The 17,756-nt window shown below is 36.0% G+C and overlaps 1 protein-coding gene across 20 annotated transcripts in view; it reads right to left on the bottom strand.

Moving 5' to 3' along the window:
* Nucleotides 1–1,296: 1,296 nt before the first annotated feature.
* The window catches only part of ITCH (itchy E3 ubiquitin protein ligase), a 131,075-nt gene continuing 114,615 nt past the window's right edge, over nucleotides 1,297–17,756 (bottom strand). For 14 of the 20 annotated variants that reach the window (XM_082746043.1, XM_082746041.1, XM_082746044.1 and 11 more), the window contains 8 exons: nucleotides 16,945–17,104; nucleotides 16,581–16,714; nucleotides 16,108–16,248; nucleotides 14,055–14,175; nucleotides 13,503–13,607; nucleotides 10,411–10,507; nucleotides 6,269–6,341; nucleotides 1,297–3,962 (listed from right to left, as the gene is read on the bottom strand). In XM_082746043.1, coding sequence (XP_082602169.1) covers nucleotides 3,863–3,962; nucleotides 6,269–6,341; nucleotides 10,411–10,507; nucleotides 13,503–13,607; nucleotides 14,055–14,175; nucleotides 16,108–16,248; nucleotides 16,581–16,714; nucleotides 16,945–17,104 — 931 coding nt within the window. In that variant the 3' untranslated portion in view covers nucleotides 1,297–3,862. Of the gene's footprint in view, nucleotides 3,983–6,268; nucleotides 6,342–10,410; nucleotides 10,508–13,502; nucleotides 13,608–14,054; nucleotides 14,176–16,107; nucleotides 16,249–16,580; nucleotides 16,715–16,944; nucleotides 17,105–17,756 lie in introns of all 20 variants that reach the window. The other 6 variants (XM_082746042.1, XM_082746036.1, XM_082746029.1 and 3 more) reach the window with 1 other exon arrangement.

Below are 17,756 nucleotides of genomic sequence, written 5' to 3'. Positions count from 1 at the left end.
CAGGATAGGGTCTATTTCTCAGGACCTGGGAAGGAACTGCAGTTTCTGTCCTCTAGTCACTGTTAGTTCAGCATTAAAAACGAAACCAAAAAACAAAACAAATCCCCTTAGCCTCTCACTGCTGATTCTATTTTAAATGAGAGCATGGTTTCTTAACAAGAAAAAGGTCCACTGAAGCTGGAGAGTAGGACAGCATTTTGAGGTTAATCTTGGTAACGAACTGATGTTTGTCTACTCAGAACCCATGCTGGGTTCCTGTTTTAGAGCAACTTTAGTTGTCTTAGAAAAGCAGATGTCTTCATTTTTGTTCTCTTCAACATAGGGAACAAATCCAGTCTCATCCCAGTAGGTCTTTCCAGTTTTTTCTACCCACTCCACAGTACAGACAGGTTATAACCTGCCCACTCAGAAAAGCAGAGAGGCAGAAATCCATATGATTCAATCATATAGAAAGAAAGAAGGCTTCACTGTAGTTAGGGAAAACCTCCCTACTCAAACTAACAGAACAGTGTGCAAATAAAGGACCAAAAAAGTTTAATTATAAATGCAGTCTTACATCTTTTAAGGAAATGCAAGTGAGGCAGCCCCTTGAAGGACTTTTATAAGAGCACTTGACTCCCTGTGATATTTGTAGAGTTACCTGAGTATTTGAAGTTACAGTTCAAGAAAACAAAGGAACTCCAATACAGTAATATACAATCCAGTGCTGCCATTCCTGGTTTTTAGTAAATGAAAGCATACCATATATACAAATACTTTTGTATATAACTCTAATAAGAGAAAAACAAAAAATAAGGGGGGGCTGGAGATACCAACAATATTAAATAGAAGTAATTAACCTAAAGGAGTTCAGATGGAATTATATCCAAAACAAGGAGGGTGTAGAAATAGAGTAAGTCTAATAACCCCATGAGTCACCCCTGATAACGTTTTAGATTATTAACCAGATAAAAAGTGGCAGAGTGGGCTTGACTGAAATAATTCATTTAGGATGAGATCTTTGTGGGCAAGTGAGTAATTTTTCACTTAAATTTCCGATCCACTGACATTGATGTCAATCTCTTGATAAAAAATTAATACCTGAATTTTAAATAGAGTTATTGTAAGTCTTATGAAATTATATTCTTCTGCACTCTGATACAAGATCATAAAAGACAGAGCAGGAATTTATTGTTATGAGCTGCTGGATCAGTTTTAAACCACTCTGATAACAAGTGAGATCCTTCCCTCCTGACCCAGGCTATGAAATGCTGCCTTCCCCAATTACCCAAAAGAGCAGAAGAATAAGGCAATTGCTCATTTTACTTTGTTTTTATTTCAACATAACATGCAGTAAAAAAAAATTAACAGGGTTTATTAGCATTTACAATGCTTACAAAGAAAAAGGACTCTAAAAGCAATTTAGTTCAGATTTAAGAAATCGCTCTAATTGAACACTTACAATAAATCTATTTCCAAATGTTCAGTTTGGACCAAAATTTAAAATAGCATTTGGTAGGTATTTATGTTTGCTGTCTATCTGTAGTATTTTTATATAACCTCTGATTCTTGGGATATCCAGCCCCCATTTTCCTAACACAGCAGGGAAGACATATACATGTGGCCACTTAAATTAAGGAAGAAATGGAGTAAGGGAGATCCCAGGCTGCAAAAATATATACAAGCATTTACCTTTTCCAGAACTAAACGTTTCTTCCATAAAAATATTAAATAGCCAAGCCCTATAGAACTAGGGCCAGGGCTACTTCAAATATAACTATTCTGTATTTTAAAAATATAGGGCAGAAAGCCTTTTGGGTGATATTTATACATTTTCACACAATATTTCTAGGTCCCTAAATGAATCATCAAGCATTATGTAGAACAAAAAAAAAGGTCTACTTTCTTACATTATTTAATTTAATCTCATAAATCTCTAGTAAATATTGTAGATAACTACATTTTAATGAGAATTCACCTCCATAGTAAGTCTTTATAGAAGGCTTAATCTCCACAGCCATATATTACCAAAGTTCAGATTTATATAATGAATGGGTAGTTGGCAGACATTCGCTCTGTAAGACAAAGCAATAGCATTTTCCCCCTACCAACAAAAAGGCAGAGTCCCTACTTTGGAAACAACTAGGGCTTTTAGAGACCATACATTTCCTGGAGTATATGGAATAAAAAACAAAATAAAGATAGGGTTGGGGAGAACCTAATCTCCCCCTTTACACTGACAATTTCTAGATGAGGCAACCCTTTAACTCACTTAAGTCTGCTTTATGATGGCAGTGTTTTAGAGCACAGGTACACAAGTTTAAAAATGTTTTTGTTGTTGTTCCAGGATGTAAGAGTAGTTAGGGACAAAGAAAAACCATTTTCCTTCCATATGGAACAGGGGTTTGCTACTCTGCTTATTTTTGGTTCAGTGCTACTTGTTCATGTTATGCTACTGAAACCTGCTAAAGTCCTGTTTCACGAATTATGAGGCTGTCCTCAGGGTTTAGCTGTGATGGGCTCTCATTTGACTGAGGATTCATCCCACTATCCATAAAGTCAAATCCCTGACAGCAGCCTTCCTGACAGAGTCTAAGTTAGGCCAAGTTAAAATAATTAACTACAGAGATGTTCAAAAGTGCACTAATCAGATACTAATGGAGCAGGATGAAATTAAATAGTCATAGGGGATAAAAAGGAAAGCCTGTTAAAATTTTTAGGAGTGAGAGAGTATCCAATTCAGACAATGTCAAGAATGGAAAAGACTATTCCAAGGTGTGTGAGAGAAATGATAAGTTTGAAGACTTTTAATTCATACAGAGAATACATTTCTGTGGTTACTAGAAATGTATTGCTAGTAAATGTATTACTCCCTTCTTTTTAGCCAGTACCACAGCTCTCCCTCCCTAATGAAAATGTAATTTAGAGAATGTTTCACTGACCTCTTTCTTTGGGTGTAAAGTACTCTAGTTATAACTTGAACTCCTTAGCAATAATTAAATATAACTGAAGTTGCTGGATTATGATGAAATTATAGATACAATTTATATATAGGAACATACAAAAATTGTCAATGATGGCCTTTGATGAATTTATCCAAATTAATTCCAATTCTAGATTAAGCTTTTATAAAACGACCGTGAAGGAAGCACAGTGTTAATATTGTTTGTAAAGTTTAGTATTTGCAAGGCAATTAAAACAAACTTCCAAATGAAGAAAGTTATAGGGTCATTTGCAGGCTGGGACCAACTTCTCCCTGAATTCAAAGTAACCAAACTACTTTGTAGAGCGATGCAAGAGTCTTGTATCACTTTCCAACGATACCAGCAAAATGATGCATGAATTCATGCTCCGGAAAGGAAAAACAACAGTCAGGCCAGGCTGAAATGAGAGGGAGAGCACAAGCCAGAAGTTCACTCACATCCCCAGAAGCTGGGCTGAGTTTGCACTTTTAATAAATACCTCTTACCAAGAGGCTTAAGGTCTTAATATTTCATTTACCAAGGGACGTCCCTGAATATCTGCAGAAATCTCTAAATGAAAAAAATCTACTTCCAAGTGAGACTTTTGACACACATATACAAAATTGTTGTTAAGGTAACAATCTAGTGGAATAAGACAAGGCAGATTTCATTGCTGTGTTAAATCTCATGTTAAGTAAGATTTGACTAGTCATTTGCAGATCTGATTTCTGGAAATATTGCGTAGAAATCCAGAATCACTGGGAGATAAATCTCAATGATAACATTAATTTACTTACACTCAAATAACTCTCTAAACAGTCACAGCCCAATTTTACAACAAGATGTGCAACAAGCAGAGAAGGAAAAGGACAGACGTTGCAATTAAGTTCTTGTCCTTTGGTGGCACAAGTTCTTGGAAGTTACTCTTGTCCAAATCCTTCTGTTTCTTCAATGGCAAATAACAGCTTTTCCTTCAGTTGCTCATAGCTCTTGTAGGGTGGCAGGTCCAGGCGATTAAAACTAAAAGTAAGAATTGTTAGCTTGAGAAAAGGAAATATACAAAGAATCATATGAGCAGTGTAGTATATAACAACACTGGTTTTAAAGTCAGGTAAAAATGAGTTCAAATCCCAGCTCTGTCACTGGGCCTTTGAACATTGCTTTTACCTTTCTCAATTTTGGTTTCTTCTTTGGTAGCATGGGAGTAACAATATTTACCTTTTAGGGTAGAATGAAGAACAAGTGTTTATACAACACAGGGGCAAGAGTTAGTCCTCTCATACTCTCCTTAATCTAGATTAGTGACCAGCAAACTTTTTCTGTGGAGGGCTAGACAGTAAATATAGGTTTTAAGTACAGATCTTCTCTGACATGAGTTACATGTGGATAAACCCTATGATAGTTAAAAGTATCGTAAGTAAAAAATGCATTTTAATAAATCTAACCTGCCAAATATCGTAACTTAGCCTACCTTAAATGTGTTAAGAAAACCTTCATTAGCCTATAGCTGGGCACAATTATTGAACATAAAACGTATTTTATAATAAATTGTTGAATATCATGTAATTTATTGAATAATGTACTCAAAGTGAAAAACAGAATAGTTGTATGGATATAGACTGGTTTAAATACACTGGTTGTTTACCCTCATGACTGCTGGCTGAATGGGAGACACAATTCACTACCACTGCCCAGCATCATGAGGGAATATCATACATATATTGTTAGTCAAAGAAAAGATGAAATTAAAAATTCGACGTACAGTTTCTACCAAATGCATATTATTTTCACACCATCATAAAGTCAGTCAAGAAATCTTAAAGTCAAACCATCTTAAGTCAGGGACTGTGTACTACTTTAAGAAACAATTTTCTGCTTTAGTATCTAATATTCTAGTCCTACTGAATTTCTTGTCCTATTCTTACCTGTGAGGTCTTAAAGGGCATCTTCTAATTTGGGGCTACATTATTACCACCTTCATAAGGCACTGAGTTTGCCATTAAGGTTTTGGGCCTTCTGTTATATTTTAAGGATAAGGCCTAGGCAGATGTTTGACATCAGAAAAAATAATGCTATCTACAAAGAGAAAATAAGTCTAGAATTATAACTTTTGTTACTTCTTGCAAATGAAAACTTGGAACTTGACAAACTAATGAGGCTGGGTTTTGTGTGTGACTGAGAAAAACTGTTCACAGGAGTATAATGGCACAGTCTGTTCCAAGTTTGAAAAAAAGACAAGGTCAAATAAAAAATGTGCATGTGTACAAGATGAATGTACAAAAATCAACAGTATTTCTGTACACTAGCAATAATCTTAACAATCTGAAATGAAATTAAGGAAACAATTCCATTTATAATAGCTTCAAAAAGAATAAGTGTCCCCCAAAACTGATCTATATATTCAGAGAAATTTGTATCAGAATCCCAGTTGACCTCTTTGTAGAAATGGACAAGCAGATCCTAAAATTCATATGGAAATCCAAAGGACTGAGAATATCCAAAATGATCTTGAAAAAGTGGGAGAATTCAAACCTCCTAATTTCAAAACTTATTACAAAGCTATAGTAATCAAGACAGTGTGGTACTGTCAAACAGATCAATGAAATAGATCCAGGAATCCCAAAATAAACTCATGTATTTATTTATGGTAAATTGATTTTCAACAAATGTGGCAATGTTATTTTTTTAAAAACCACATGTATGTATATGAATCAAAATATAAAGGAACAGACACTAAAACAAATATAAAGGGCAGATGGGAAAATAAAGGAATATCCAGCAAGGTTACTGAAATGTCTCACAAAATACAGTTCAAATACTGTTGATGTTAGGTGGGATTCCTACATATTGTATTTTGAATTAAAATTAGGGCTGTTTTTAGTTCTGTACATTTTTGGAAATGTGGTTAAGCTACATTTATAGTAAGAAAATATTTCTGTTCTCCCCAAAACTATGAAAAGTTGGTATCTTCTGCTTTCAGAGAAAAGTTAAAAGTTTTCCTAATATCACATTAAAAAAAAAAAATCCATGGCTAGGAAAAGGGACTGACTGCAAAGGGCCATAAGGAATCATTCTGGAGTGAAAGAAATAATCTAAAATTGGTTGATGGTTACTACTCTGTAATCTTCTAAATATCTCTGAATTTAAATGGATAACCTTATGACCTTTAGTAGTTTTACTGTATATAAATTATGCCTTGCTAAAGCTATAAAAATATAATTCAATACCATAGGGAAAATATTTCATTTCTAATTTCCAACAGGCTTTAATATCTACAGGGTAACTGGAAAAAAGATATTTTCTCTACTCTTTCTGATTTTACTTACCACGTATGACTTCTGGGTAACCAATTTTCTTTCCCAACTTTTTCAATGCAGAATTTTTGTGGTCCATTACTCCCTAAAACAGTGAAATCATCAATAGTTTGACACTTGGTGATTCTCAAATTGTGACCCCCTCAGTCCTGCAGCATCAGCATCACCCAGGACCTTATCAGAACCACAAATCTGGGCTCCTGGGTATCTCAGTCGGTCAAGCATCTGACTCGTTGATTTCAGCTCAGGTCATGATCTCAGGGTCATAAAATCAAGCCCTGCATCAGGCTCCATGCTAGTGTGGATTCTGCTTGGGTTTCTGGCTCTCCTTCTTCCCCTTCCCCGACTTGTGCACACACTCTCTCTAAAATAAGTAAAATCTTTCAAAGGAAAAAACCAAAACCAACACAAATCCATGGGCCCTAACCAAAGCCTACCGAACTGAATCAGAAACTTTGAGGTAAGGCTAAGCAATGTGCGTCTGAACAGGCTTCCAGGTGATTCTGAAGAGTGCTAAAGTTTGAGAACCATTTTGTTAATGTATGCCCAAGAGAAGAAAATGCAGTTTTATCTGGCATTACTTTGCCAGAATAACAGAATGCTATAACTAACAGAACACCGAAAAAGCTTAATTTTAGCTTTAAACACAACAGGAAAACTACAACCGTCTTATACAATAAAGCTTGATTTAAATATAATCTAGTGAATTCAATATTAACAGTGCTTATGCTTATAGGTCCTACAGAAACCTTATATACTTACAACCCACTTCTTGTCTCTCCTCTCAGTTACCTTCTGTTGTCAACAGAGTGAATGGTGATCCTAAAGCACTGGTTTTCTAAAAGGTCACTACCAATCCCTAGAAAGTATTTATTGGTAGTTACAATGATTGGTGGTGTTACTGCACTTTAGAATGGGCCAGGCAAACTGAATGTTGGCAATGTGTGGGGCAGTCACACTCAAAGAATTTTCTCATGTCCTCATGTCCCCCTTGACCAGTACAAATAAGCACTGGTAGTACTTCTGATTGAATAACATCAAAGTATTTGCACAAGTAGTTAACATGAAAAGCCCAGTAAGATAGGAAATGGTGATTATGAAAAACGACAGTTAAAATTATTAAATAATTAAACTCAAAATTACATTAACTCACTCTGAACATTCTCTCTAGTCAATATATTACAGCATTTCTAACCACAAAGAATAGAACATTTTAATAGTGCTAATTAATATATAACAGAAGAGTCTGGATTGCATTAAGAAGACAAGAGAATCAAATACTAAAAGAGAAAAATAGGAAATGAAGGGATCTTAGTGAATTTCACCAGTAAAGCTATCTTTCAAATATATCATATCATCCTAAGTGCTTTCTAAAACTTTACAGAATGGTAAGACATCAAGTTGTATACATTATACATACTGAAATTATTTTGAGGTTGCCTGTTTTCAATCTTATTCTGACATTGCCCCTAAGCCACACAAGTTTCATGTGGACTCCTGCACCTATGTTCCTATTTTCAGCCCATTTCAACTTTCAAATAATATGGTCTCCGAGGACTTTCTATGTATCAGTGGAATTTCATCATAGATACTACCTCATTTTTCTCCACTTTGATCATCTCTAATTTATTCTGGCAAGTCTATTATCCCTACTTCATTTAGATTATTTCCCTGTTTTTCTTTCTTTTCTAAGTAGGTTCCACAGCAGCATGGAGCCCAGCATGGGGCTTGAGCTCACAACCATGAAATCAAGACCTGAGCCAAGATCAAGAGTTGGATGCTACACTAACTGAGCCACCCAGCTGTCCCTCCCTCTTTTTCTTACCATACTTAAGTCTATTATTTCTTGCCGTTTCTTTTCTTTTAAAGGTTTTATTTATTTATTTGTCAGAGCAAGAAAGTGAGCAGACTTTCAGGGAAGCAGCAGGGAGAGGAAGAAGCAGGCTCTCCGCTGAGCAGGGAGCCTGACACCGGACTGGATCTCAGGACCCTGGAATCATGACCTGAGCCAAAGGCACATGCTTAACCAACTGAGCCACCCAGATATCTCTATTTCTTGCTCTTTCTGTCTGTTCTTTTATATTCCAGTGTTTATTATAGAGAAAGCTTTCTGATCTCATCTTAAACCCAAACCTTTTAAGTAGGAACAATTACCTATTAGCTAGTGTCTTCTAACAGTTTTTCCGAAATATACACTGACTAAAGTATTATTTCATTATAAGTCACTTAAAAAAATTAACATATAATGTATTATTTGCCCCAGGGTACAGGTCTGTGAATCATCAGGCTTACACACTTGACAGCACTCATCATAGCACATACCCTCCCATAACCCAACCACCCTATAAGTCGCTTCTTAAAAATTTTAGTTAGGCTAAGTTTTTGTATTTTTTCTGAGATTGTAGGTACTTTTATTTCATGTCTTCCAGTTTTATTCCAGAATATTGTAGAGGATATTATAAATATTTGTTACAGAAAAGGGATGTTAGATCTGTCAAAGTTGAAATCCAACACATTACATTGTTATATACATTATTCTTCCTCCTGCTACACTGAGTGGAAGGTTAAACCAGATGGCCTCTAAAATTCTATGAACCACAATCTCCTCTCCGCCTTCCACAGGTATCCTCCTATATTAGAGCTCCATCCAACCCCAAATATTATTCCCAAGAGCAGATCTAGTTGTTATCTCTTAAATGATCAGGTTTCTAGTTTATACTGAAACTTAGGCCACTTTTTTCCTTATTATGATACTACCTTATTTCCTGACCTACCAACATGGTTTTTCTTTTTCAAATTAAGACAGCATTCTCAAAAGGTACCCCTCTCCAAAAATTTACTTAGTAATAATAAACATTCTCTGAGACCTCTCTAGAGCTGGATTAAAAAATCTCCTTTCTATATTGCTTCTGAGAGACAGAATATTTATTTCTCCTCTTCCCTCTCTGGCTCTAAATTCTTTTAAGGTTGCCTCTAGGCTATTTCTGTCTCATCCCTAAATACAAGTGTTTCTAAGCATCAGTCCTCTACTCTTTATATTCCATTTTTGCATTAGCCAACCTATTCTAATAGCTTCAAGTGTCACTGCTCTACTCATACTTTGGCAACACCCACTCAACTGTCCCTCTGGCTTCCTGGTATTCTGTTGTCTGGCTATCACCTTGAACTCGAGTTTCTAAGCCATTCATTATCTTCCCTCAAAACCTCTAAACCATGTTCTTTACACTTTGTAACTTCTCCATTTCTCAAAACATGGTTTTATCCTTGACATTCTTCCTTTATAGCTCATCTTCTAATCTCTAATCAAGTTCTGTTGCTACCTTTGGAACTTCTCTAGCATTTATCCCTTCTTTTCCATCCCTACCTCCATCTCCTAAAATTAACTGCTCCAATATTTTCTTCCTCTCTTCAGGGTTTCCCTTATCCTTTAATGTATGCTATACCTTGCTATCAAGTCTTCCTAATATGCAGCTTCAGCAAGCTTTCCTCTCTTCAAAAATTTCCACAGCTTCCAATACCCTCAGAGTAATGGCCAAAATTCTTCTGGTCTGGTTTTTAGTCACTGTATCCAAAATTGCCTACTTAGTTTTTTACTTCTGCTTCAGCTGAAACAGACTTAGGGATCTTAACCTGTTCTCCTGTGGTACTTGGCATAATGCTGGTGTTAAAGATTTGAATTTACTTTATTATCAATCACAAAAGTATTTTCATGGTCCTTCATGTCCAAACAACACCATGTGACAAGCACTATGCGAGGCACCAGAAATAAAAAGATGAAAATATGGATCTGTATCTCAAGGAGCTCCAGGTATAATAGAGAAGACTGTTAAACTCATTAAAATATAGTATAATACAATCAAAAGTGCCTGGCTCATAGGAGACTCTAAAATGTTTACCAATGACTGAATGACCAAACAGATTTACATATAGAATATTGCTATCCTATGAAGTTAAAATGTGGGATCCAGCCTTAGGTTAAAAATTTCTAGGGGTAAAGACTACAAAGTGAATTAAAAGTTTACACAAATCCAGGGTAACTGTGACTGGTTGGGAAAATGTCTACTCTTTGTTATTTCTGGTAAGTTTTATAGACATTGATTTGATATAACTGTGTCGTAATTTTCTGTATAGGAAAAATGATCCTGTATACACACCCATGAGGTCAGCAAATCCTCCAACTGGCAATCGGCAGGTTCCAGTAACAAACTGCAGAAGTCTCATTCTCTTCTCATTATCAATTTCTTTAACAAACTGTTAAAAAAACATACACACACACGTAAAGAGATATATAGGTCCTATGTTACGTTTAGCATAAATAAGAATGATATACAATCATTTCAAATGAACTCCCAGTGTTAGATGCACTAGATAATAATGACTATACCCCACTACTGTGGATGGATGTTTCTCCATGTTTGTCGAAGCCCTGCCAACCTTCCCCGATATAAATCTTAGGACCATATCCTTTTAGGGAGACAGAAAAAGGAGGGTACCCTGGGCCTAAGAGCTCCCTACTCAAAGCCTCAAGATGAGCTCTTTTAGAGAAGCCCCTTATTTTACCTCCCAGATAGGCTTGTCCTATAGGATACTCATGTGGTTACACAGGACACAGAGCTTGAGTGAGTCTGGACTTTTTAAATTTTATGAATACATGAAATCAAGCTCCTAGAATTCTGATCCAGATATTAATGTTTGCTCTTTTTTTTAATGTTTGCTAGGTTTTGGTGTAGCTACATACTATCAGAATCAGGTGGTTTCCAACTCCTACAACTCTGGCTCAAAACATTAGGTTTATGGAAGATTCTTTCCAGCCTGTAGCACAAATGTTTTGACTCAGCCAAATATTTTTTGTAAATATTGTACTACTGTCAAGTATTTTTTTATTTTTTTATTTTTTTTTTTAAGATTTTATTTATTTATCTGGCAGAGAGAGAGAGTACATGCAAGCAGAGAAGCAGGCAGAGAGAGGAAGGGAAGCAGGCTCCCTGCTGAGCAGAAAGCCTGATGCGGGGCTCGATCCCAGGATCCTGGGATCATGACCTGAGCTGAAGGCAAAGGCTTTAACCCACTGAGCCACCCAGGCGCCCCACTGTCAAGTATTTTAAAATGCTAATTCTATTTGCTATAGAAGTTCAGTTCATCTGAATTTCTTATTATTTTTTTTTTAAAGATTTTATTTATTTATTTGACAGAGAGAGAGAGAGAGAGAGAGAGATCACAAGTAGGCCGACGGGCAGGCAGAGAGTGAGGGGGAAGTAGGTTCCCTGCTGAGCAGAGCTCCATGCGGGGCTTGATCCCCAGGACCCTGAGATCATGACCCAACCCAAAGGCAGAAGCTTGACCCACTGACCACTCAGGCACCCCCTTATGAATTTCTTTATATAAGTAACAGACATCTTTTAAAATTTTATTTTCTTATTGTGGTAAAATACATATAATTTTTCATTTTAAGCACATAATTCAATGGCATTAAGTATGTTCACACTGATAAATAGCTATTACCACTATATCCAGAACTTTGTGACCCTAAACAAAAACTCTGAATTCATGAAATGTATCTTCTCATCCCCCAACCACCCTTGTTAACCTCTGTTCTACTTTGTCTCTATGAATTTGCCTATTCTAGATATCTCATATAAATGTCCTTTTGTGATTAGCTTATTTCACTCAGAATAATATTCTTAAGGTTTACCCCTGTTGCAGCCTGTCAGAATTTCCTTTCTCCTGAGGGTTGCTGGAGTAGAAGGGGGTGGGAGGGATGGGTGGCTGGGTGATGGACACTGGGGAGGATATAAGTTGTGGGGAGAATTATGGATAGTGTGATGAATCACAGACCTGTATCCCTGAAACAAATAATAAATTATATGTTAATTAAAAAAAAAGAACTTCCTTTCTCTTTAAGGCTGGATGATATTCCATTGTATGTGAACACCACATTTTGTTTATCCATTCACCTATAGATGGCAATTAAATTGCATCTACCTTTTCACTATGGTGAGTAACGCTGTTATGAAGGTAGGTATAGAAGTATGTGTTTGAGTCTTGCTTTCACTTCCTTTGGGAATACCTAGGAGAACTGCTGGATACGTTAATTTATATTTGCTTTTTGAGGAGCCATCAAATTGTTTTCCACAGTTGTGCACCATTTTACATTCCTACCAGCAATACAAGAGAGTTCCAATTTCTGTACATCCTCAACAAGGATGATTATTTTCTGTTTCTTGGTAATAGCCATGACAGTAATGGATATGAAATGGTGTCTCACTGTGGTTTTGATTTGCACTTCCCTAATGATTAGTGATTTGAGCATCTTCTCATGTGCTTATAGAAGGCTTTTTTTTTTAAGACACACCACTGTGATTCCAAACCAGATTGCTCCCTTAAGTTTTGCCTTCTGAACATTATATAATTCTTAATGAGGTATGAAGGATGAAAACCATACTTTAGACAGTTCCATAAAATTCCAAAAGCATTTAGATCAAATGCAGGGGAATCATCATCTGAGGTTGTCTTATACCCTGGGCAAAGGTAAAAGGTGTGTGTTGCTTACTCAGCAATAGTTTTTAAAAATGTTATAATCTTTTTTAAAAAATTTAATTCCAGTATAAACATGTAGTATTATATTAGTTTCAGGAGTACAATATAGTGATTCAACAATTCTATACATTACTCAGTGCTTGTCACGGTGAGTCTACTCATAAACCCCTTCACCAATTTTACCCACTCCCACATGTCCGCTCTGATAACCATCAGTTTGCTCTCTCTAGTTAAGAGTAGGTTTCTTGGTTTATATTTTTCTTTGTCTGTTTCTTAAATTCCATATGAGTAAAATCATATGGCATTTGTCTTTTTCGGGCTGACTTATTTCACTTAGTACTATACCCTCTAAATCCACTCATGATATTACAAATGGCCAGAGTCCATTCCTTACCCCCTCAATAAAATTTCATTCTTTTTAATGACTGAGTAATATTCCAGTGCGTGTGGTTGATGTACACAAACATTTTATAAAAAACACACACACACACACACACACACCCATCTTGATCCATTCATCTATTAATGGACACTTGGGCTGCTTCCATAACTTAGCACTTACATCATCTATTTATTTATTATAATGCACAGAATGGAATGAGGGGCCTGAATATACTGATACATTTTGTTCTGTGACTTTCTTCCATATATGGTAAGCAGTTTCTAAAAAATTATGATGTTCTGCCAATTGAAATAAATTGAGACAAACCTGCCAAAACCACATGATTTGTTTGCTTGTCCTAGTGTAATGGCGGTAGATGGCATGTCTTTGCCAGTCATTCAAGTCAATTTCTTGCATTCCACATAAAAGGACCTTTGGAGATTTAAAGAAAAAAAAAAAAAAAAGGTTTCTTTACAAGTTATATAAAACTGCTAGACATAGAGAAGAAAAGACTAATATTCAACAACTTTCAAAAAACAAATTAATCAGGAGGCTTAGGCGTGTAAGTTGTGCATCAAGAACTGTGTCTATATTACTTAAGAAGGTTGAGTTTTCATGGATGGTGTCATATATATATACGTATTCAGGTAAGTCAGTCATTCACTGTAGAGAAGTTTTGATAGTAATTCTTTTTTGTGGGGGTAACTTTTTATTTATTTGATAAATTAATGGACTTTAAACCACTAGGGATACTTCAAAACATCCTGCTAGCATAAAAAATACTATTGCTACTGGAAAGATGAGAAAGTGAGCTAAAAGCAGACACCTGAAGGCATTATTTACCAGCATGCTGCAGAGGAAATAAGAAAAACTCATTACCTCTAATTCCTTTGCATCAAAGTATTGCAAATACTGCTGGGGAAGAATTTCATTAAAGCCCTCAAAGAAAGCTTGTGTCTGTTCTTCAACACCTCGAGACAACCTCCATTCAGCTACCATTCTGGTAAATAAATATTAAAAAAGCTATCAGGAAGTTTTAGATTTTACCTTTAATTCCAAGTGTAAAAATAATTTTTAAAAACTTTACTATGAAAAACTTCAAATATTTATAAAAGTAGGATATAATGAATCCTATGTATATCCCAGCTTCAACACAACACCAATCTATATCATTTTAAACGTAAATAATTCAGCATGTATCTCTTTAAGATAAAGCCTCATTTTGAAAACCACCACAATTCTATTATCACACAAAAATGTAAATAATTCCTTTATAGCCAAGTATTCAGTTCTCAAATCCTGACTCAATTTAACATACTGCTTTAATCAGCATCTAAAAAGGGTTCATACAATCTAAAATTCTCTTAAGTTTTTAGCTTATAGATTCCTCCTTGCTATTTTTTTAAATGAAAAAAAATTTTTTTGAAGATTTATTTATTTGAGAGAGAGCGAGAGAGAGAGATTAAGAGAGAGCGCATGTTTGGGGCACCTGGGTGGTTCAGTGGGTTAAAGCCTCTGCCTTCAGCTCAAGTCAGGATCCCAGGGTCCTGGGATCAAGCCCTGCATAGGGCTCTCTGCTCAGCAGGGAGCCTGCTTCTTTCTCTCTCTGCCTGCCTCTTCGCCTATGTATGATCTCTGTCAAATAAATAAATAAAATCTTCAAAAAAAAAAAAAGAGAGGGAGAGAAAGCGCATGCACACGCATCCAAGAGTATGAGAGTGTTTGGCACTGGGGGAGGGAAGGACTGACTAAAGGAGAGGGAGAGAAAATCTCCAGCAGACTCCCTGCTGAGCAAGGAGCCAGTAGAGGGGCTGGATCCCACTACCCTGAGATCATAACTGAGCCACCCAAGCAACCCTTGAATGAAAATACTTTTAGTGAAGATTCTCTACTAAATAGTCTAAATTTCATCTTTGACTTTTAAAAAAGATTTTATGTGAGGGGGCGAGAGAGAGAGAGAGAGAGAGAGAATGAACAGGTAGAGAAGCAGAGGGAGAAGCAAACTCCCTGCTGAGCGGGGAGCCCAACACAGGGCTTGATCCCAGGACCCCAGGATCATGACCTGTGCCAAAGGCAGATGCTTAACTGATTGAATCACCCAGGCGCCCCTTGAGATTCTTTTCAATGACTTGATGTTACATGACACAGTGATTACAGAGCTGGTTTTTAAAAGAGTGATCTAGCACTATTTTTAAAAAATGAAAGTTCTATATAACCAAAATTCTTTTCTATCCCTTTATATATAATCTTCAAACTGTGGTAAAACTGAAAATACACCAAGAAAGGGTGTATAAAACCTATCAGTACCCATTAGATTAATTCTCTGTAAAATTTAGTTTGAGTACACCTGGAGCATATTCTCTCTACCCTGCTGCCTCCACAAGAATCTGTTCTACCTTCTCATTTTTTCTGCCACTGGACTAGTTAAAAGAAATTTAGATCGTCTACTGAATTTGGTCCTTAATTTCCTGTAATGTAGTTTCTCTATCTACCATTTGGATATAGCTGTAATTGTTCTCTTAAGGATTACTGTAACTTACTAGCCTCCACATCTTCTAAAGTTTCCTCATTTTCCGTGGCCTCTGAAATGCAGGACATGGCAGAATGGGATATCAACTCTGAGCTGCCTGACAGCACCATCACACACTACACTTCCCTACTTACTACTTGTGACTTGTGCTTTCCAGCCTTCGTATCTCTCATGACTACAACTAGAAAAAATAATGTCTCCCTCCCTTGACTTCCCATAACACTTTCCTTGTTCCTCTCTCAACATACTTGTAGAAAGTGATCATGTCCATGTCATTGATCAAGTCTCATAATGATTAGTAAAAAGGCAAACATTATCTTTTGAAATACTGTCCACTAGTATTACCAGGCAACTGTCAATGTGCTGTAGCCATTGTATGTTAAAAGGAGCATTCTCTCTCACCTGATATATTCCTCTTTATTTTCTTCTGTCACAAGAATATTGCCACCATTAGGTTTCAAATCATGACTCTTGATTTCACCTAAAATTTCTTTATCGACAGAGAAGTACATTTCCAAACCACATTCCTCAATATTGTTTTCTCTGCACAAATGAAATTAACACTATTTGTTAAACAAATTCAGTCGTAAAATTTTTTTTAAAGAACTGTGTTCTTCAATAATTACTATAAAACTATAGCATCAAAATAAGAAAACTGGAGAGATTATATACTCTTAAGACATATTTTTACCTAAGATATTGGGTGTATTCTGTAAAATCCATCATATTAAAACCCAAGACAAGTTTAATATTTAAATTCAATAAACCAATTACATGCTTACAGTTTGGATAAGTTACCAACACCATGATGAAAGCATGAAAATAAAAATAAAAGCGAGATTATATTTTGATAAATTAAATGGAAACAAACTTACTTAACCCAGATGAGAGAATTGTAAAATTCCGGATCAATAGATTCTAAATCCTTGAGTCCAACTGGTTTGTTCAATATACGTTTATAGAATGGCAAAGAAAAACCTGTGTCTATGAATTTCCCATGGAAGAGAGCCTATATGAGAAGAAAATAATACCACCATTTATGATAATTTTATAATAGAATGTTAGATGAATTCTTCCCCTAAAGCTCCCCTGTCATCTATTATGGCACATTTTTGGGAAAAGGGCAAAGATAACAAACCAATCTTAAAATAATGTCTTAGTAATGAGAAAATTTCAAATGAGAAGATTAAAGAAACATGCTTTAGTATTGCTGAGCAACAGTTCTCCATTCATACTTACCATGGCAATAAACCTGCCAATAAAATGAAAGTATTTCAGGTGATCTGGATTGATGTAAGAAGCAGGATTTATCTGCAAGCAGTAGTTATCCTTCCCTGCATATTCAAACAGGCAATACATTGGGTTCAACACTTCGTGTGACAAAAGAAAGAACCACTCTCTGAAATCAAAAGAAAATTTAGGGTGAAAAACCATGCCAACAAATCAAACAGCAGTGCTACAAAGATCTCAGGAATCTACACTCCTCAGCTGGTGATAGTTTTTTTTATTTTTTTATTTTTTTTTTTAAAGATTTTATTTTATTTGACAGACAGAGATTACAAGCAGGCAGAGAGATAGAGAGAGAGAGGAGGAAGCAGGCTCCCTGCTGAGCAGAGACCCCGATGCGGGACTCGATCCCAGGACCCTGAGATCATGACCTGAGCCGAAGGCTTAACCCACTGAGCCACCCAGGCGCCCCTGGTGAGTTTTTTAATCCCATGTTGATTTTTAACTGTTTCTGCTCAAACAGACATCTAGTTTATTAGACTGACGCGCTGCCTACTGCGCTAAGGAGGCAGGTCAGACATCTAGTTTAGAGAGATATTTACATTCTGCATATTATATCTCAAAGAATCTAAGACGTCAACTTAAAAGACACCATTATTTGATGAACCACTAAAAATTTTTCTAAATATAACTGTGATACATAGTCCAATGTCAGAGCCATTAAAATGTTAGTCTTAGAATCCATGAAATACTATATAGAGGCAAGTCTAAAATTCACTGTTAACTCATGTAGTCAGAGCAGCTGAAAGAAGTCTAGTATTACT

This window comes from Mustela nivalis (assembly GCF_964662115.1).
Source record: "Mustela nivalis genome assembly, chromosome: 8".
NCBI classification, from domain to species: domain Eukaryota; kingdom Metazoa; phylum Chordata; class Mammalia; order Carnivora; family Mustelidae; genus Mustela; species Mustela nivalis.
This window is presented reverse-complemented; position numbering and strand designations above follow the sequence as displayed.